The following is a 22,136-nucleotide window of genomic DNA, read 5'->3' on the forward strand; positions in this document are numbered from 1 at the left end:
AGCTAGAATGCTGATCAATAAAAGCTAAATTCTTATTTCATTTGTGTGTTAAATAAAACAGGAAGATCTTGTACACGTTACATGTCAGAACCTAGTCCTAAATGAAATGCTAACACTTTGGTGGAGGCAGATCTTGTACTGCACATCAACTCCACAAAAAAATATTATGTGTTTCTGACAGACAGTTCAAGCCCCACCTTCCACCCTTCATAGTTCTTATTAATTCCTTTGTTTTAATTCCAGTATTCTCACCTCTCTTCTGTCCAGAGATTTACTTTCTGCTGTGCAGTCTGAGCAGTGTAGGAGAGTCTGTCACTGCCATGCTGATGCTGCCTTTCTGGAGAGAGCTGCTGCCGCAGCAGCTCTAACTCACGTTCATACATCAGCCGCTGCTCCTCAAGAGCACTCCGCTTCTCTTCCAAGTACTGTTTCTCCAAGATCTGGACCACATTTTGTACAGGGTCTAAAAAGAAAAGGAAAAAAAAAAAGGGAGAGAGAGAGAGAGAAACCCAGGAAAGTGAGAAAATGCCATTTCGGTATTACAGAACACTCATCATTTATTTGGTAACAGCAATCAACATACCCCAGAGTCTTTGCAAACACAAGATGGCCATTGCCCCCCAAAACAAAAGCCAAAACAATAAATATTGCATTAAATAGATAAATACAAACAAGAAAAAATACAGCATGCAAAGGGGCTAGAACAATGGTTAAGACCCTCATCTACTGCACATTTCAGTACTGTGAAGTTATAATATGTTCCAGAATCCCAGTAGGAAAAAAAGAATAGATGGAAAAGGGAACAAATTAATACGAAGAAAACAAAGCAAAATACAAGGGAAGATGATGTTAACCAGAGAAGGAAATGACTGAAGGAAGTAAAAAGCAATTTACTCTCTCCACTTTGGCAGAGAATGAAACATGTTGAAGAGCTGCAGATGAAAATTGAGACAAACAAATTGTCTGACTAGTCACACATTGCATTACACCAATGCACTTCACAGCACTGAAGTGGGCAAAGTACGTTCTGGAGGGGACTTCTGCATTCAGCTTTACAAACCACATTTCATCTCAGTATCAACCCAGAACAAATATCCATTTGAATACCCTATCCTGAAACAACCACTTGCGTCAATTGGCTACAGTTAAATCTAAATTGCATTCAAATTAAACAAACATTACTCCATCTATTCCTGATTTTAGGTCCAATGCCAGACTGTGCCTCTGAAAGAGCAATTCAATGGAGTAAGCTCCTTCTGTGGACTACCAGTATATATCTGCTTCATGTATACATATCTGAAAGCTTAAATACAGCAAAAGAGTGGTTTGCAGTCTAGATGAATACCTAAGTGAGAACACATCACCTAACAGATTGCTGACTCTGTACATCAGAAGGGGAAGGGAGAAGAGTTCCATAGTTGGAGTGGTGGATTATTAGGGGAAGCAACATTGTATGCGAGGATTTTCAAGTGCAAAAAACTTCAGCTTTAAAATAATAGTTTGTGATACCTCTTCCATTTTGCAAATATAAAAAAAAGAGCTGCTGTGACTTTTAAGGATGCCTGTCTGTCTCAAAAGGGACGGAGAAAAATAAACCTAGATTTAATTAAACTATCCCACTTTGGAACTAGAGGTGTGTTTCTCAAAAAAATAACCACCCCCCCCCCCAAACCCCCCCCCAAAAAAAACAACCCAAAAAAACATGTCAGTATGATTTAGTTATGAACCATCTTGCCTTTACTACCAAAACCCAGTCCTTGTAAGATTTTGTACAAGTTTTCCTGATACTACAATGCTACATGAAACAAAAACTGGGTTACTATAGCATGCTGTATAGGATTCACATGAAAGGTTCTGTAGGGTTCTCATCACTAGTAGTGTATGTTGGTCACCATAACACATACATACAGTCTCCCAAAACCCACATCTCTATCTTCGTAAACCAACGTAGCATTACTGTATTTAGTAATCTGTAACAACTTCCTGAGTACTAAAACTACTCAGACCAGTTTTGGTAAATGATATACTAACCCACCGTCTCTGATTTTAACATACATGGTCATTGAGGCAAGTCACTTCATAAAACAAATCCTTCCTATTATAAATGCCAGAGAAGCAAACAGGACCTCCAGGTATTCTGTTGTTACAGTGGCTTTGTATTTGGCTCTCAGCATCCTTTTTTGAAATATTAAGACTGATGTAAAGCACATCTTAATTTTTAGCAGAAAACAAACACTTCTGTAAAGTTGCTAGTGTGGCCCTAGCCTTATCCATGGAAGAAATCACTGGCTTCACACAAAGGCATCATAAAATACCACCACAACGGTAATTATAAAGCATAAAGTTAAAAATCAGTCAGTATAAATAACAGCCAAATAGCAAAACAGTGATGCATAGAAGTGTCTTAAAATAACCAGAAATATTACTTTTTAGTACATGACATTCTCAGAAAGACAGCTATTTTTAGCTTTTAGACAGTGCAAAAACAATTGACTGAACCAAGTTCTAATATTCTAGACTACAGACCAAGTTATTAATGTTGATCTGCATCATCATTATCCTCCTAACTCCTCCATATAATACCAGAATTACCGTCACATGCATAGGTTTTACTGCATAATCCTAAATCAGTTTTAGTTATGTGTAAAAATGGTTGAGAAATCAGGTATTACGCAGAAGATAGAGAAGAGGCATGGAAGAAATTAAAAGCCCTCTATTGTGTTTGCAAACACAGGAAATGAATCTAAGGCTGACTCATTAAGACAAGACTTTCCTCAACTGCTCCAAGACCAGCTCCGAGTTCAGGGACCAGATTTCCGTAATAAAACTGATCTTTCCAGCCACCTAGATTTTCAGGATCACAACTACCACAGGATCAAATTATACCGTGGAAAATATTTGGAACAAGATGCAAGAACCTAGTCTAAAACTTCACCGATTTCAATGAAATCCACCACTGTTTGGGGAAAAAAAGGTGGGTTATGCTTGTATTGAAATGCAAAAAGTAAATTTGCACTTTTAGAAAAGTCTTCAATTTAACTTTTGAAAGAGTTTACACAGAAAATCCCAAGCCTTTCACAGGGAAAAAGCAAAATATGGTCTGAATTATAACCATCTAGTTAGCAGATGAAAAAATAAACAGTTAAGTTTTTCACAATACAAAAGAACTACAATAGTGTTTAAGTTAGATTTAAACAGCATGTTCCAGAACTTTGGATTTTCTCATGCAAAGTCAAGTAAATTAGAGAAGATTCTACCCAGTCCCTGCCAAACACACAGCAAATTCCATACAGTGTTAAAAGTCCCAAGTCCCAATCCTTTACATATTTATGTGACAAGATTTCAATGGCCCTGAAAAGACCATTCATATGCAGTTAATTGTCTGCAAATTGTTAGAATATTAACATTAACCCAGAAGAATGCACTTTCTCCATAGGATGAACTGCATTTATTACCTTGCTGCAATGTCACTTAATTGACATCTGGAATCCGTTAATCCAGTACCAACAATGCTGAATAAATTCCTTAAGATTTCATGTAAGTGATTTTTCTAAGCCAGAAGAAGGTTATGACACAGGCTGCTTTGCTAAGTTTCATCACAATCCCCACCCTGAGCTGTAACAGTTTTGTCTGCCTACCCTAACCTAATCGCATTGTTTACTTAACCACCGCACAGTATACAAGAGTAAACTACTTTGCTGCATTCTGTGTTTGACCAGCATCACAAATTAGCAGTACAAAGCTGATCTGACAGAATCCCCCAAAGAAAGTTAACATGCTGAAGGGAGGAAGGAATCTGATGTTTTCTTTACAGCTGTTTTCAAAGTTAGACATTTTCCTCAGAGCTTCTTCGGAGCGTGATGCAATATATGACACTGTTGTACAGGTTACATGCCATAAAAACAAATGTGTTTGCGCCTTGGAGAAGCTAGGCTACTTATTTAAAGAGGATTACCGTCCTCAAATAGACCAAGGGGGAAGAAAACCAAAAACCCAAAACAAAGGAAAACCAAAACCTCTTGCTTTGGGCTATATCAATACATGTCTATAAAATAAATTATCTAATCAAATTTTAAAAATATGCCTTTATTCCCCCGCTAGGGTTTCTCCAGAGAATATGGATAATAGAATTAACTGTCTTCAGTTATTTATTTCTTCTTCCTTACCCATATTTATTTTTCATTTTTAAGGAAGAATAAATAAATAGTATCATAACAAAGCTGCTTTACTTCTTACCCAACAAGCTGGAAGCATATCAGAAAAAAATGTATTTTAGCTATACCATTGAGAAGAACAGAACCTGGAAGCGCTACCTAGCTTCGAATCAAAAGACCAGCCTGTGATCCTCACAGTCACTTGTTTTGTCAGCATTTTATTATCACTTACTACTCCAACTTAGTTAAGCAACACTTATGTGGGGGGGAACAGAAGAGGCAAGAAGCAGAATAATTGGCTTATGATGCCTATGAAACTATCCAACAAGTACGACTGCTAACATTTGCTGTGCATTAGGGAGGAAAGAGCTCTAATGAAACAGCAAGGTCTGTACTGTTGTTGAGCAAAGACACAAAGAACAACTGACCAAGACAAAAATTGGCCTGGACCACAATCAAAAAAGCCTACTGAACTGAAATGTAAAGACACTTGAAATATTGTGAAGAATCATTTGAATCAGGTAGATAACACATGAAAACCAAAAAATGTGACCTCCTGTTCAAAGAACACTGACTCATTCTAGACTGCTACAGTTTAGTCAAATCCCCGGTTAGTGACAAGCAGATCAAGCATCAATTAATGCTTTCAAATTTCTCCAGCAGTCTCATGCATGAACCAATCGAGTTCAAAACCTTTGTCCCAGTTTTGGCACAGATACGGGATGGTTTGAAGCCTTAAAACAGGCAACAGAATCTTCACGAGAGATGACAACACTGAAGACCACCAAGATGGCAGATTCATCTGAAATTCGTCTCCTGGTATGAGTGAACCATAATGAGAATATTTCTGTTATCAAACAGTAATCTCACATCAACTTAAATGACCTGACCCTGTAACTCACTCACACAAGCAACCTCATTAAAATCAAACTGTAAAAAAAACCTGCAAACTATTGCTAGAGCATCAAGCATATGAAACCATCATGCTGTACTCAATGGCAAAACAGAGAAAGTTAAAGACTAAGAAGAGACCAAGAAAAAAGTAAATACTGTATTTCAATAAGTAAACCACAGCAAACAATGGAAATACTGCAAAGATATGAAGAAAGGAGAACAGAAAGCAATGAAACACTGTCTACTGTGTCGTCTTGCTCCGTGGCCAAAACCCAAAGTATTTGCCTCTCAAATGTTGTGTATTTAAAAAACCTGTACAAAGCATTCAGTAGTTTACCAAGTTTTTCAGCATTTCTTCATACCATATTATATCATATGAACTATGACTTGCCTTCTGGAAATCATGTAAACACCATATTGTTTTAGATACACCACACCATTATTTTATATATCCTCTATTATACTGCCCCAAAAAGGCATCACAACAGGTTTTAACAAAGATTAAATAAAATACTGAGAGTGATCAAGCGTTAAAAACCACACTAGCTGACATCTGACTATTGGTTTGTTATGATTTCAGTGTTTTTCTACTAAGGTTAAAATGGTGTCAGTAATATTTGATACAAAAGGAAGGATGAAATTAACCGAGCCATATCTGGAGCACCCTTTTGTCTGCAGTAACTTGCAAAAGCAAGAGGTCAGTAGGACTTCGACAATGATTTGTCAGGCATATGATTACAACTCGGCTGCACTATAAAGGACAGCAGATGTACAGATAAAATTGTGTGTCAGGGCACAAACCAACTACTAATCTGTGTGTGTTTATACTTAGGTGCGTATATTCTTTTTATAGAGGGAGGGGTGTGTGTGTGTGTGTGTGTATATCTATATGTATATCTAACACTGTTTCTGTAAAATATCTTTTTCTGAATATGCTCCAAAGGCCCCTGAAGCAAGTGTACCACATGGGTTTTTACCCAGAAATTAAGTTCCATGTTGAATTTGTTGGACAATCCAAAACAACATTTTTATCTGGCAGATGCCGTACCATTACTATTCAGCGTCTTCATAATAACTTCCATTTGTGCAAATTCGTAGTTGTAGTCTGGTTCTGAAGAAGCTTCACTAGCTGCATCCAGATCATGCTCTCCTAACGAGGTTTCTTTCTCAAGGTCTTTCAGCCAATCTCGTCGTTTCCTCTTTGGTAAATTGATTCTGTGTAAAAATTGAAATTCAGTTTCTAAAAAGTTTAAGCAGAACAGTGGCAGAAAAAAAAAAAAAAGATAGGCTGAATGTAAAGTGGCTGGAATGTAAATTTCAACTATTACCTAAAAAAGTGGTTGTTTCCCCATAATATTCTATCTCCATGCCATAACTGAGTGACAGAACATACCAGCGCACCATTTACACAGGATCTGAAAGAAGAAAAAACAACTTCAGTGAAATCCTAAAAATAAAAGATTGAAAAGTAACTACAAGATCTATTGTTTCTCCTGTCTACAGGCAGTGATTTGTATCATATAATGCACAAATCTGCTAGGTTCTCATTAAAAAAACAACGGGAAAGTTATTTGTCTGATTTCTACTGACAGAATTAAACACAAAGCACCCTACCCCTCCAGCTTCGGCTGGTACAACTCTTCAGTAAACATATAGACAAGGTTGCTTTTAGTTGCACAGTTTTCTTTAAATGCCCATTTCTCAAAATGGGCCACTGCCTCTTTTTCATAAACAGTCTGTAAACTTGGATGCATGCAAATCCTACTAATAAACCTCTCCAAGATACAAGTTAGTCAACACAACTGCAAAACATACTGTTAACATACTCGGCATTCAAGCATAAGAAAAGACACTTAGATCCAAGTTTCATTCTTTCAACACATGGAGTCTCTATTATTATCAAGGGTCTATTTTTGTGAACATCTGGTATACTGCTACATTTGCATTTAGGTTTCTTTGTATTTAAGTTTCAATCACAAAATGGGAAAAATGGAGCTGTTGAACTTCTGCATATGCAAGTCACAAAGCAGAACAATTTATTTGAAAGGGGAAAAAAAACTTACATAAAATGAAAAAAGCCTTTTCAGATGCACAGTTTGGAATTCAGCTGTCCCAAGTAAGTCAACACAAACATGTAAGCATTTGATTTAAAACCAGGTTTTTGGTTGTTTGGGTTTTTTTCAATGAAAGTCTTGGTAACTAAGTTTCTGTTGACACTAGTATCTTAAGAACAGCTACTTAAGCACTGCAGATCAGGCACGAGTAAAACAAAATATTTATGTTTTTTCACTGACATGTATCTTTGTTCTTGCCAGTCAAAACGACTGATTTCCAGTACAGTAACTCTGTCACCACAAGTCTGAATCCCATCTATTTGAAATTTTGTACTGTAGGCTGCAGAAGAAAAATGCAAATGCTAAGAGGTATTTTATTGAAGGCAGAATGGAAGAGATCGGATTTTTTAAAAGGTGTGTCTCAAACTTTTGTTTCTTATTCTAATACTAATCTATACATTATTTAGATATTCAGATTTCAGTCAAGCAGCATGACTATTAACTAGGACAAAGGTACTGCTTATCACACACCATTGGAGACGAAGTGACAAAGACATTTAGAATTCCACCCAAGAAGCTACAGTGTCCCCAAATGAAAAATAATAAAAATATAGGAGTAGAAACAAGAGGGGAAATGTGACTTCACACTGCATATTTACTAGACATGACAGTAATTAAAGATTTAGAAAAGGATTTAAAGATCTTCAGATCTTTAAAACACCTCTTTCTTACAAAATACTGAGCTTTACAACAGGAACTACTCATGAGACAAAATTTATCCTCTCCCATCAAGACACAGCCTGCTATCCCATTGCATGGGTCACGATAGCCAGCAGCGTCTCAGTGATCCTATATCACTCCAGATACAGACAAGCAATGGTCCCTCATTCCTACTCAATACCTTCTTGCGATGGTTTATTCTGAGCCAAACCACCGATAGCCTGTTATGCTGCAGAGTGGGTGGGTGTGTACACGTGTGGGGAAATCTCGGTTTTATCGGTGAATTTCACTTCTAAGTATCTGTTTAAGTCATCTATATTGAAGCTACCTATTGATCAGAATGTAAGATACCTTCTGACTCGGTAAAATAAAAATGCACGCAAGTTATCTTCTGGTAAAGAAAAGCAAACACTTCACTAGAAAGTGCTGCTGATCTTTCTTACCTTGCATTTTCTTTTGGTGTGAGTGTAACTTCTCCATCTAAAGCAATATCAATCTCACAGTGTTCTGGTTGGATTCCTATACCAAAGAGCTGTATATCCTGAGAGGTATCTGCACCAACTCTTGTGTGATCCTAGAAAATAAGCTGTTACTAAGAGACAAGCAAACTATCACTGTTTATATAACTATGAAAATATTAGCTAAAGCACTGAGACTGCATAATCTACGTGCTCTCCTTTGCTAAGCGCTTCTATAGAGCGGAAATGGTGCCACAGCAGATTTGAAGACCGTAAAGGTCACACACAAACTGTTTTTCTGCTCTACACTTTACCTTCATATGGTTTTAGATAAAGCAAAATAAAGCAGTTGATGCACAAATTCTGATGTAAAAATATTCTCAGACTATGCATACAAGCAATAAATGCAAAGAGTGAAGAAAACCAGCCATGCCATGTAGGCACATGTAACAAAGGACTACATGGATAGTTAAACAAGGTGCACAGAGAGTTGGCTGCTTTTCAGAAAACAGATAGATAGCAACTCAACTAAACATACTTTCAAGTTGTATTGTAAATTCTGCTGAAATATTTCACTTTGTTGTTGTTAGAGAAGTTGTGCTTTATTTGCTACTGTTCAAATACAGAAGCCCTATCTCAGCCACTAAAGCAGAAAAGTAACTATAGACAGGATATAGACAGTCTTTCATATTATATTGACAAGGAGCTCACATTTCCTTACAAACTTATTAGGTTTGTATTTGACACTACTTCACTCTGACACGAGACTATGTTAAACAGAATGGTATGAAAGCTAGTGGCACTAGGAAAATACCTTTCTGAACATTTTTAACAGTGCTTCCCACCCAGCTTCTCTTTTTCTTAAGCTTTTCTGTCATCAAAGACTATGTTTCCTCTTACTGATTGCTACTAAACATAATCTCTTTATGATTAACTCATTGAATATTTAAAGCAATCCTCAGTTGACCCACAAAAAGAAGCATCTAACAGGAGGCTCTCACTTCAAGTTCAGCCCAAAAGGCAGTTCTATTCACATCCTGACTGGAAAAGCTAGAATTCATCTCAACACTGGCACACACTGAGCACTTCTCCCACTGTTGGCAATCGGGAGATCAATTAGGAAAACAATAAAGCTGAACTGCAAAGGGATAACAAAAGCCTAAACAGTAGAAGGCAGCCTAACCTATTTTGCTGCAACTAGTCTTAAAAATCTAAATACACTCTGAAAAAACAAATTGAGTTAGAAATTCAAAACAATAAACAAGTGTCCTTTCATTCTGTGTAAACATCCTGTTCACATTCTTACCTTTAAATAGTAAACCAAAAGCTCATTGAGCGCAGGGTCTGCATTCAGGTTCACCAGGTAACACTTGTCATCCCCAACCTTGATACCTGAAGACTCAAGGGAAATTCCCATGCTCTCTAGCTGTCTTTGCCTCTCCTGCAAGCACAAAAATAGGTTAATCTTGCCTGCTGCAATATGTAGAGACAAGTACAAAAAGTAAATGAAAGCAGAGCAACTAAAGCTGAAGATGCATATGCTGAACATGCATTCTGTATATTGCCACCAGAAACAGAACTTAAGACATTGATTAAGTACCATATGTTTAATAGAATTCATTTTTACACACCAACAATAAAAAGTTAGATCTAATCCTCAGACACCTGCTTCCCCAAAGTGGCACTTACTTACCTAAGCAGCCCTATTGATTTCATTAGGGCTACTTGTAAGTAACACAGTGTGGCTTTGAACATCTATGTTAGTTAAAAACTAGTCTCTGTTGCAATTACTTCAAAGATAATCATAGATAATTTAGAAAATAGCATGCCACAGTTTATGTTTATTCTTCTGCATTATTATTATTAATTCAGCTAAAGCATCTACTCAATCACACATGCCTTTTGCTTTGCTACAGTTTGGGGTTTTTTTTATTTGGCTGGTTGGGTTTGGTTTGGGTTTTTGCCCTTTTTTTTTTTTGCTTTTTTTTTTTGCTTTTTTTTTTTGAACAGTGGTTGCACCAAAGCATACTTCAGGAACATTAGGACTAGAAAGGGAAACCAACAACACTCATTCTCCACGCTATAGATGATGGAAATGATGGAAAAGTACACTGGAATCCAGAAGTCTTATTTTAAGTACAATAATAATAAACGAACTTTAGTGAATATGTGTACACATTTTCCTTCTCTGGTTAAGTAGTCACTAAAAGCAAAAGCAACAAACACCACCCAAAGTTCTGATCCTTTTGTAATTCTTCATTTTCTTAGTCACTTCAAGGGAAATACATCCAAGATCCCACTGTGGTCTTATAAATAAATGAGCTGCGCAAACATATTTTGATGTTTTACTTTAAAATCAAATAATAGTTTTTATCAATGATATCATGACACAGCTACACTTATTCTAATGGAATTTAGACTTAAAAAAATACAAAACAAAACAAAACACTGAAAAACCCCAGAAACAAGGGGAAAAGACAAAAATCCAAAGGAATTTTAAATAACTGCTGGGGAAGACAGCACAGTCCACTAAAGCTCATGAAATTCAGCTGACTTCCGCTATATAAGTATCTGGCCTTTATTCCTCAAAATTTCTGAAATACCTGTGCAATTTCTTCTGTTTTCCTTAGCTTTTCTTCCCAGGTGACTGTTAGCTCTTTTATTAGTTTTTCAGATTCTTCCAATTTTTCCTTCAGTTCTGGTGCCTTCATGGCCTAAAAGATGGAAATTAGCAAAAACCTTCAGCTACTCTTTCCACTGCAACATTTGCTTGCACAAGGAAACTGAACACAGCAACATAATATGAAATGCAACAAGTATAGACTTCAACTATATCCCCAGGCTTTTCATGGCAGAAGATGAAGAAACAGGTCACTTGCAAAGGAAGAGGACAGAATGAATCTATAATGGTCCAGATCTGAAATAGCTGAAGATCGACATAGCTCCACAGGCTAATGGAACCAACAAAATCCCTGGGCCTGGCCACTAAAGCTTCAGTGTCTGTATAAAAATATCTGAATATTTAAAAACTTTAAGTCTTAGCTGTCTGAAGTTCACTGCAAAGTCTTTCTTCCAAAAGTAGTTTCAAATACAAATTTCTCTCAATATTTAGCCTTCCATTCTATCTTGGTTTTGTAAGTGTTACTAGAGTTGCATTAAAGCTTTCAGAGTGACCCTATTGATTACCTTCAAAGGAAGGCATGCTCTGGAGCTCACACTGGCTCTTCTCATTTCACAACAGGAAACAAAAGCTAAGGGCTCAAATACGTCCAGTGCCAAGTAACAATTCAACAGGCTGACCTGTAACTCTATATAACCATTTCTAACAGAAGGTATAAGAGAAAAAACTTTTTAAAAAAATTAGTAAGACTTTGGACGCTTCCTACAGACTGTGTTCAGCCACAGTCTGACAACATAATTAAGGACATGCTACAATAATATTTTCTGATTTAAAATATGGGATTAGAACAGAATTTTATTTATGAAAAAAGTGAATGGCTCCTTTTTCTTAAAGCAGATTTTCCCATTTCAGCCTGTAAGGAACTGTTCATACAAGGCACACTATTCCTTAAATGAACATGAAGTTTAAACACCACACAAATTTACCCTCAGACACACTTCTGTTCTTTTTCCGCCAGTATTTTGTGTCTTGCCTCAAAAGATAAAAAATATTTTCCTACACTGCAGTGTCTAGTTTCTCCAGGTATCACCAAGTAAACTATCCTACCCTGATACTTTACTCTCCAACAGAAGTATATATCTAGGATAAGCAGCAATCACAGAGTTTTAAGGCAGTAAAGCAAATTGCTGATGGTTTCGGTGTTGCAGTTTTGACAATTTTTTATAGATTTTCACAAATGTCAGAGAGAAATGTCCCACATATTTTGTGGTTCAATACCAGACTTATGGCTTTTCACACTTTTCCATTTGACATCATAAAACTATATAGACCACAAACGCAAAAAAAGTTTCTGCTAATAAGCCTACAGAATGAAGTTCTCTAGCTCTTATCTGTACTCTAGCTCTTATCTGTGCTGCATCTATTATTGCTTGACGTGAAGTTCTTCCAGAACAGTCTATTCTGACAAGGGTCACCATCAGTACAATGTTGTGATTAAAAAGTTATTAAAAATAGGCAAACATTATTTTGGATTTATTTCAAGAAACAAGGTTAATTAATTAAAAACAAAAGTGCAAGACTCTTCCTTTCCTTATTTTGTAAGACTTAAAAAGAAAGCTAGTCTTCCAGCCAGAGTTTTACATGTCCTTGGGAAACTCAGTTTACATTGTACTGTGAATAATGTTACCTCAGCTTGAGAGAGCTGTTCTTTCAGTTTTTCAACTTCTTCACGTAATTCTCTGATGACCCTAGCATTTGGATCTTCATTCACCACAGCATGATTAACTATCCTTTTGGCTCTGTCTGCATATCTCAGAGTAGAGAGTGTTTCTTCATAGTTGTCTGCTGCTGGACTAATTGTGGCTATCATGGCAGTTTGGCTGTTTCCTCCCAAGTTGTCCTGCAGAGTGCATCCACAGAAAATTTGAAGGTTAAAAACTGTTCTGAGACTATACAATGTCTTTACAAAGATACTTAAAATACAAAGCTTACTATTTAGACACTGAAAGGTACTCTGCATATAAACTGACCAGTATGATCCATAAACATTTCCAGCCACCTCCACCAGCTCTGATTCCACTAGAAATGAAAATAGCCAAATAGGACTTTATATAGAATTAACACAAGATAAACTTAGCTGTCCATATTCCTTGGAACAATTTCTAGCTATTAGAGCTCCTTAGCTCATTTTAAAAAAAAAAATAAGATGAGAAGTCCACGTACACAGAGGTATGCTACAATGATCCTACAAACTGTTAAGCTGACATCTTGTGAACAGGGTGAATGGAAAATACTAATTACCTTGAGAAGCCAAGTGAGTACAGAGTCTCTGTAAGGCACAAACTTGTTTTTCCCCTTCCCTGCTGCTTGGTCAGCAAGTGATGATATAACCAAGCCTAGTGTTGAAAGTGATCTATAAATGCAACACAGTAGAACAGCTTTAACACACGTTCCAAATGTAGATTTAATAAAACACAGAAAAGGCAATTTGCTGAAGAGTTTAATTTATACTCTGCAGAGCTTCACATTCAAAATATCAGGATAAGTTAAGTTGGAAATGACCACAGGAGATCAGCTAGCCCACTGCCCGGCTCCAAACAGGGCCATCTATTTTAGTTACAGTTACATATTTGGAAGAAAAAAAATGGATATCTACAGTGTTTCATCTTACCTAGTACTAAGACCAACTTCCAGGAAGACTTAAGTTGAAATAGTAAAGTATTTAAAATAGTTTGAAAAGTGCAAAGCAGACTGCCTCAGTACCGGGAGAATCACTGCCTTTGATTAGACATCTACCTTTTCTCAGAGACTAAAAATCTTTCTATCTTGGTGTCCTGGTTTCAGCTGGGAGAGAGTTAATTTTCTTCCTAGTAAGTGACACAGTGTGTTTTGGATATAGTGTGAGAATAATGTCGATAACACTGATGTTTTAGTTTAGGCATCCTCAAGACAAAGCCAGCTATGGCCCAGGAGAACTAGTCTGCCTGGTGAACCAGTAACTAATCAGCCATCACACAACAATGGAAGACTGCTCATCAGAAGAGACTGATTAGGAGGTCCCTTGACAAATGGGTTGACTTATAATTGAGATGGAGCCTCACTAGCTTTTTGTGGGGGGAACAGACCAAACAATCTCCCAGCTACAAAAATGTTGCACAAGCATGAAAAAGAAAAGCCCCCAAATTGCTTAGCAGACAGCCACATCCCAAACACCACTCTATAATAGTGAAGAAAATACAGACAACTCATTCACTTTGGTACAGGTACCAATTCTACCAACAGGGGTAACTGTATTAGCAATTTGTGCAAAGCTTATGTGCATTATATTATCCAATTGTTATACAACCCTCTGTAAATTTTCAATGACATCGGGGCTCTGGGGGTGAGTATGTTTAAGATAATGAGCTGGTTCAGGAGCCTGAGAACATTAAACAGATGTTTAGCCTAAAGGGTTTTAAAACAGACAGCGCTGAAGTGCAAGAGCATACTGGTCCATCATAGTCATGCCCAATTATCCAGCTACTAAGGAAAACTTCAGCAGCATTGCAATTAGATAGTCAAATAAATCTTTAACTGTACTGTTCCACTCCATCCTTTCGAGTTTTCTTGTCAAAGAAGTAGTACTATTTTAGTTGATAGGCAGTGTTTGCACAGTATTTGTAACAGGGCCTTAGTGCTGCTTGAAACTACCAGTGGTTCAGAAATAACATTTAGAAAATGACAAAAATGTTGCAGAAGAATATTTCAAGGAAGATATCTGAGGGTAAGGTAACAAGAACCATTACATGCATCACAAAAGATGTCCCATATTGCCTATAGCACAAAGGGGTATGAAGATAGCATAGACCTGAAAGCAAAGTTAAAAAAGAAATTTAAGCAGAGGCGAGGCAACCTGATCTCCCAAGAGAGCACTCTATTTTGTAAATTTTTCTATAGGATAACTTTCCAATTCACCTCTGAAAAATTTGCAGCAAAAAGGACAGTTAGTTTTAGTTTGTGACCTAAACAAAAGCCTAACAACCTCTGAAAGCTTGTGGGGGGAGGATGGGGAAGGGAGAAGAGGTTCTTGCCTCCAGTCTCTGGTCTCCACAGACAGAGATGACAGGGGGCTAAACATGCAAGAGCAAACAGTAGGATGCCACATGCTGCCCCGTAGCAACCTCCTACAGCACAACTGAAAAGCACCACCAGCACGTTCCCAATGGAGTCCAACTTCAAGGAGCATAAAGTTAAGAAGTGACCCTGGCCTATTTTCCTCTGATTCCTCTTTCTCTCTTTAAATGAGGGGAAATGTTAAAACTAAAGCCAAAAAACTCGGGGGGGGGGGGGGGGGGGGGGGGGAGAAAAGGACACTCGGAAGGGGGATGGGAAAAACAGGGATTCAAAAAGGCCTATCGTTGAAAACTATTTCACAACAGGGCTGCAACACTAATTCCAGTTACGGGCACTGTATTTTAATGAACAGGAAATTATAAGCTATAGTTTATTAACAGAGGATTAAAAGATGTGATAATACTTCTGCTCCTTACAAACACTGATTTTATTTTGAGACTAACTGTTACCGTCTGCAATAAAAGCCAAACTGGAGTAATTTATGTATTCTGCTTGAGATTTCATAATACAAAGCTCTTTAAAGACTTTAAGGAAAGCAGTAAAAGAAATGGCTGCCCAACAAAATAATTACAGGACTCATCGGCTGCTCTCCTTCATGCTAGATGGTGCATCAGAGATGCGTCATTACTTTGATCCTATCTCACACTACTTATATCATGAATCAACCAGAAGGCCTAAGCCCGTGGCGCACAGCAGACTGAGGGAGTTCAGAAGCAGCAGAGTGAACGTCACGTGGTGCAAGAGCACAGGAAAGTGCCGTTTCTGCACACTTTCTGTTCTCTTTGTCCCTAATCCTGAGGCACGATGAGGTTGCCCTTGCTGGCGGGCAGTGGGAAGCTCCCACACTCCCACCACGGGCCTGAGTCAGCGGTGTTCCAAGAGAAGTGGTGCTTCCTCACCGCAGGGAACAACTATGTCCCTAAATGACACCCATTCAAGCTACTTCTGTACAATTTACAACCAAGTTCTTCAACGAGCAGAATCCACCTTTCTATTACTTAACTCTGAATACAGAAAACCTCCCTAAAATCAGCTTGGAGCCAGACCTGTCCCAACCCATTCCTTCCCCCCACCTACATTTTAAAGGTTTCTTTTTGCATTCTCAAGTTAAAATGACAACAGCTATGATTTTACTAATCAGAGTTAAAATTGCAGACTGCTCACAGAAAGTATTTTTCTTAGCCACTAATTGACAGCTTGTTTATTCTGCTTCCTCCTACTATTGTACTCTAGAAATGCTTTGACTACACCACAAAGAGTTGTTAAGCACCTGCGTTTCTGCACTCTGTATGGGAACTAGCACATCCTGGGGAGGAACAAGCACATCCAGCTCTCCTATGAGGTATGGCAAGTCCCCCAAAACCCTCAATAATAAAGAGCAGACACCCAGCACCTTTGCCAAGGCCATTCTGCATCAGCTCTGAGAAAAACCAGAAGTAATCTTTATTAACATCTGCATAAAGTTGTAACAAAATGACACAACTCTGTTGTTTCAGTACGTGGGAGAGCAATCCACCGCCTCCCCCCTGCAACATGCTGTCCCAAGATAGGAAAGAGCGTTTACAACAGGATGAGTTGTGGGACCAAGGTGGCAGCTACCAAAGCCCTAGCCAGGTTTCATCAGAAACAAATGGCACAGACACCTGCAGAGACCGGCTGAATGTCACACTACGCAGTTTTGGTACGCACAGCTGAGTGTACATTTTCCCTGCCTTGTAAATATATAAACAGGTACATTATTTCCCCATTCTTCTTCAAGGTAATAAAACATAGCACAAGCAGCAAATTGATTTGCCAGGTAATTTCAGCAGCTCCATTTTGATCCCATTAAACATAACACATGCTACCAATACATCTTACTGCTTTTTTATAGAAGAATAAAAAAATAATTAGAAAAGGAGCTGACATAGTAAGGTATATGGTTTAAATATACTGTATCACTCCAGAAAAGATCATTGCTTTTCCCTAATAAGTAAGGTGCATCACACCCAAGAGAAGATCGTACACAATGTTCTCTGAAGAACCAGTCTGATAAAACATGTATACCAATTTTGAAGCTTCCAGTTAAAAGTCAGGCTTCATTAAAGCTCCAAGTAACAGCAAAAACCTAACAGAAGACACCAAGCACAGCACTAAGAATTCTCTTTCGCCTACCAGTTCCAAAAGAGATTTCAAACAGAGAATGCTTAATAAATGAACTAAGTAATACAGATTTATACCATATAAGAATTTAATTGATGGGAAAATGTAGAGCTGTCCACTTTTCTTTTTAAAATATCTTTTGCAGAAAAGTTTGGTGCTTGCATCTTGAGTCCTGTATTGTCAAAGAGGTTCAGCCTGGGCAAAACAACCTTCCCCTACCACATCCATACTGTAAAATTTTAACACTGAGTAAACATCCTAGTAGAGAAAAAAAAAGGAAGTCTTTCTGTATCTATAACAACACTTGCAATTTGTTAATAGCTGTTGGGAAAGTTGGCATTTGACTTCTTCCCCAGGAATTAGAAAGAAACATTTAATTTCACCTTTGCTTAAGCAAAATACCAATACAGTTTCTAGTAAAACCAATCTGAATTTAACAAGTAACCTGTGGGGTAAAGGTACAATACCTGCCATTAGCAAAAAGAGCTACATAATTTTGTTGCACAAGGACTACGCCAGCGTGGCTACCAATACGATGCATGAAACACAAAGTAGATTAGAAATTAAGCTAGAAAGAGCAAACATGTTCAAACTCTAAAAAGAGGTAATTTAAAATCATTTTACCTATGAATGCTGTTCAAACACACTTTGTGCTGTCATTGTTAACTTAAAATACCAAAACATTTTGTAACATTTTAAAATTAAATTGAAAAAGCAGTAGCTTTTAATGTAACAGTTAAACTCTTTCTTTCCCAGGAAAATTAGTATACTTAAGACAGCAGTAATAGTGTGCTAAATTCTTGCTTTTGGGCAATAATACAGTAATTACGGTAAAAAAGTGCCTTGAAACTTGTCATTGCTTGAGTACAAATGCCCAAGGCAATGCTAAACTAACACAGCTTCATTCTGATCTGGTTTTCTTAAACTGTGAATTATACTCTTACATATTTTAATACATGTTGGAACAAAGCCATTCAACTCTGCAACTTTGCATTCTTCCTTGAGCTGATGATGAGACAAACACATGAGCCTGGGGACAGGGTGTATAAATGAATCACAAAAGGTATATGCTTAATTAAAGAGGGCTGCTGTCACTTTTTCCAGATAAAATTCATATAGCCCTCATCTGAGTCAAGTATGAATCAGGGTCCCTATGCCAATGTAGAGAAACACATGGTGTTTAGCACAGAGCAGCTGAAAGAGCCATATTGAACTGCTTCTGATGAGGTCTAGCATTTGAACTGACTTGCGACAAGCACACCAAGAGAGGAGGCCAAGGAAACAACAGTGATTCTTAACGAGATTTAAGCTTTGCAACCTGCGTATGCCAATGTCTTACTTGTTTATGTTGCTGCCTTCCTTCAGACGTTCTCCTGCAGCTCCTGTTTTGGACACTCTCTCACTCCCAGCCAAATCCACCAGGCTGACCTTGCTGACCTTCTCTCCAGAATTCTGCACAGATGGGACATAGGAGAACAACAGCTAAGAAACACCGGCACAAAGTACTAACACGTCTGACGCTGGCACCATGAAACACTGTTCTTCAAAATAATGTGGGTTAAAGTATCAAACTCAAGATATGAGAAAAGAAGGAATTGTCAGAGGTTTTATAGCTCTTTAAGAGTCACTCACATATTTTATAGTAAAGGGCTGAAGCACTAATGAACCAGAATCAGCTGTGTGGTAACATCAATAACCTTAGCGGCAGAGTAGGCCATTAAAATATACCAACTTCAGCAACAGTTAAGACCTAAAACAGGTTTCATGGTGGCAATATAATCTTAAAAAGTGATCCAACTGTTTGCTATCTGGTGTGCTTCCTCACTCTTCCAGGATTCTCTCAATCTTATGGTCTTGTCAATATTACTTTGATTACCGGACCCCATAGCATTAAAGGTAGAAGCACAGCTGAACTGGTAATGTACGTGGAAGAAGGAAGAAGAAGAATTCACCACAACTTCATAAATTAATCAACAGAAATACATACACCAGAATGCTGGTCATAAAGTGTCTGAGTCACTATAATATTGAATACAGCATGAGAGCGGCTGCTTTCTTCATTCATGTTGGTTGCAGCAACTGTTCGTGATTTGTTTCCCTCCGACATCAATGACTCAATATCCTAGAGCAAAAAGGGTAAAAAGTGATGCTAGGATAAAAGCAAGTATTGTGCTTGCTGAACAAAATCCCCATCTAGATGGAAGGGTGTGTACATGTGGGAGAGAGGAAGAAGGAAAGGTAGAAGTAATGAGAAAATTCTTTGCACATTTTGAGATATATTGGTACAGAGAGTATGTAATTTCACAGAATGGCTTTAAATCACAACTCTGTTTTAAGTGCTGCGCTTAAAAGCCCAGCAACTACAGTCAATACACCTCCTCCTTATCTGCTGCTGAAATATGTTGGCAACATCCACATTACAAATCATATTGTTTAATGCCAGTAATCAGGCCAGCACAGATCTACTTACACAAGTGAACACAATGCATCTCTTTACTGAACTTCACTAATACTCTCTTCACTTAATTGGCTCAAAGGGTTACCTCACTTGGAGCCTGTACCTTCCCACATATGCAAAAATAGGCAGCTATGCTGAGTCTGACATAAGTGCTCGCTGAGTCCTCCAAGACAGTTTCATGAGAGTCATCAGCCCAAAACTAAGTATGAACTAGATTTCCTAGAATTTGAAGAAAGAAGGTGTGCTTTCAAAGTACGCAATTCACCATAAAAGCTGCAAAAGCAGTTTTTATAATTCTATATATGCACAGATGCTTCACAAAAATAAAAATCCCCATAAAAAAGCAAAACAGTTCCCAGACAATACTACACAAAGAATTAACATTTTTTTAAAACCAACATTTCCAAATCAGCTTCCTCATAAAAAGAAAGGCCTACACAATTCATACAACTGCACCACTTTAATTATTTTCATTGCAGCTATAGTAGTTCATTGGCTTCTACAATACTGATTTATTTTAATGTATTTTGGTAACTCAAGTGTGCTCAGATGCTGTCATGATTTAAATTATGAATGATAAAAGCCATGTTGTAGCTCCTCATGCAATATACCTGTATAAAATTAGAGGTCACAATCAACAACAAAATCAAAGGAATTCATGCTGGAAGACTAATCTTATTTTGGAAGCCTCGTATTTCCTGTGTCAAGGAAACACTGTGTTTTTGGTGTATAATATATGCATTGAAAACCGCAAAATAAAGCGATACAACTATTCTATTTTTAACCAACATAAAAGGCAAATCCAATGCTTTTACATGAAATAAATACTCCTGAAGCATTAGAGAAGATCTTTGTGATTGCCAGAGACCATAAACACTCAAGAACCAAAATGTCTGGATAGACACTAGTTTATCTCTTATAGGATTCCTATTGCTTATGTACATAGGTGTTAGTTATAAACTTGTCATTGGTTTAGATTTACCTCAAAGTTTGTAACAGCCAGCTGAGACAGGCCATCTACATATGGTCCCAACACTTTGTGCTCTCGAACCTTAAGGGACTGCCGACTCCTATGGAATAAAGTAGACTTTATGCACAATCCACTAGTGTGAACTTTATTGAAAAACAAAAATTATAGTATGAAATTATAACAATCTTCTATATAGCAGAAGTCAATTTGTCTTTTAATTGTAGCAGGAGGAAAAAAGTCTTCCAGAATTGTTTTTAACTCAGATTAACAATAAAGACTCAAATTAATTTAACCAGTTTTAATCTATATACATGAATTACTTTTAATGCATCCTCTCACCCCAATATTTGTGGCTGGAACAAAACCTGAAATGCCTTATTTGGCAGAACTAATGTTGACAAAAAAGAAAACCAGAAATCCTCCCTGCTCCCCCCAGCAATTTGCTAAAGGTTCAATTCTTCTTGCATTTTCCATACTTTATTGACATATATCAAGTAAGTCTCAAATCTACCTTTTTACCTAACTTGCATACTTCTTCACCTAGTGCAATTATGTTCAAGAATCAAAATATATACCACATGTATCAGTGCTCAGCAAAAAAAAAAAAAAAAACCCTATCAAACTACCTCTTGTCTAGACATCTCCAAGCCAGAGAGCCTAACCAGTATTTTTGTGTAGATAAAACGGAAGAAAGAGTGCCATGAGTATATTCCGAGGTGCTACCCTTCCACATTCAAAAAGTTCAACATGTAAACCACGAGAGCCAAGTTGCAAATAAGCTTCAAACTCCTTCCAGTTCATGAAAATTCTTACCTGGATACACTCTGGATCATATGGCAAAAATACACCAGAATTTACTTGCACATTCTTGTACTTGCTTTCTGGTGGTAAACTACGTCATACAGTATTTGTTTGCATCATTATGATAGTATCCTAGTATTTAAATTGATCCACACCAGTTACTACTTCATATACAAGCTTTACATGGATATTCTCTTCTTTTGGGTGTTTGGTATCTAATCCTTTCTAAGGGAAGTCATATAAACATATATTCTGAAAAAACCTTCTCAAGGAATTCCAAAAGTGATTTCTACTTTTACAGTTTCAGACAAAAATAAGGAAGGCTGTGGGGGAGAGTGAAGCTACTCACCCTTTTGGGTCAAGCAGATCTCTGACTTTCTCATTGTAAATTTCCATATAGGACACTTCGACTTTAAAAGTATGAGATTCATTTTCTTCAACAGAAATTCTCTGAAATAAAGCACAACAGAGCCGTGGGATCAGACCCAGTTGCTCTGCATTGCCCATCATTGAAAAGGATTTTCCTGAACCTAAAGGAAAAAAATGAGAATAAAATGCTTTAGAATGTGGTTCTGAGCTACTCATTTGTTCATGAAGCACACGTTTTAATTCACTTTTTATTCCTCCAGAAGCCCATATCAGAACAACATGACACGCTATTCCAGACAGCTAGCTTGCTCTTTGGACTACAAGGTAAAGGCAAACAAAAAGAGAAATTATCTTAAAGGTTTCTTTTCAGCAGGGCCATTATT

General features: G+C 37.4%; 1 protein-coding gene across 7 annotated transcripts in view; it reads right to left on the reverse strand.

The window, feature by feature from the left end:
- Positions 1-22,136, reverse strand: part of KIF13A (kinesin family member 13A) — a 119,005-nt gene that overhangs the window by 33,243 nt on the left and 63,626 nt on the right. For all 7 annotated transcript variants that reach the window (XM_030041789.2, XM_030041788.2, XM_030041793.2 and 4 more), the window contains exons 6-17: positions 21,734-21,914; positions 20,596-20,683; positions 19,143-19,277; positions 18,495-18,607; positions 13,202-13,313; positions 12,588-12,800; positions 10,884-10,994; positions 9,587-9,721; positions 8,266-8,396; positions 6,377-6,463; positions 6,097-6,263; positions 253-463 (exon numbers count right to left, since the gene is read on the reverse strand). In XM_030041789.2, coding sequence (XP_029897649.1) covers positions 253-463; positions 6,097-6,263; positions 6,377-6,463; positions 8,266-8,396; positions 9,587-9,721; positions 10,884-10,994; positions 12,588-12,800; positions 13,202-13,313; positions 18,495-18,607; positions 19,143-19,277; positions 20,596-20,683; positions 21,734-21,914 — 1,684 coding nt within the window. The remainder of the gene's footprint in view (positions 1-252; positions 464-6,096; positions 6,264-6,376; positions 6,464-8,265; positions 8,397-9,586; positions 9,722-10,883; positions 10,995-12,587; positions 12,801-13,201; positions 13,314-18,494; positions 18,608-19,142; positions 19,278-20,595; positions 20,684-21,733; positions 21,915-22,136) is intronic.

Source organism: Aquila chrysaetos, chromosome 18 (assembly GCF_900496995.4).
Source record: "Aquila chrysaetos chrysaetos chromosome 18, bAquChr1.4, whole genome shotgun sequence".
In the NCBI taxonomy this organism is placed as follows: domain Eukaryota; kingdom Metazoa; phylum Chordata; class Aves; order Accipitriformes; family Accipitridae; genus Aquila; species Aquila chrysaetos.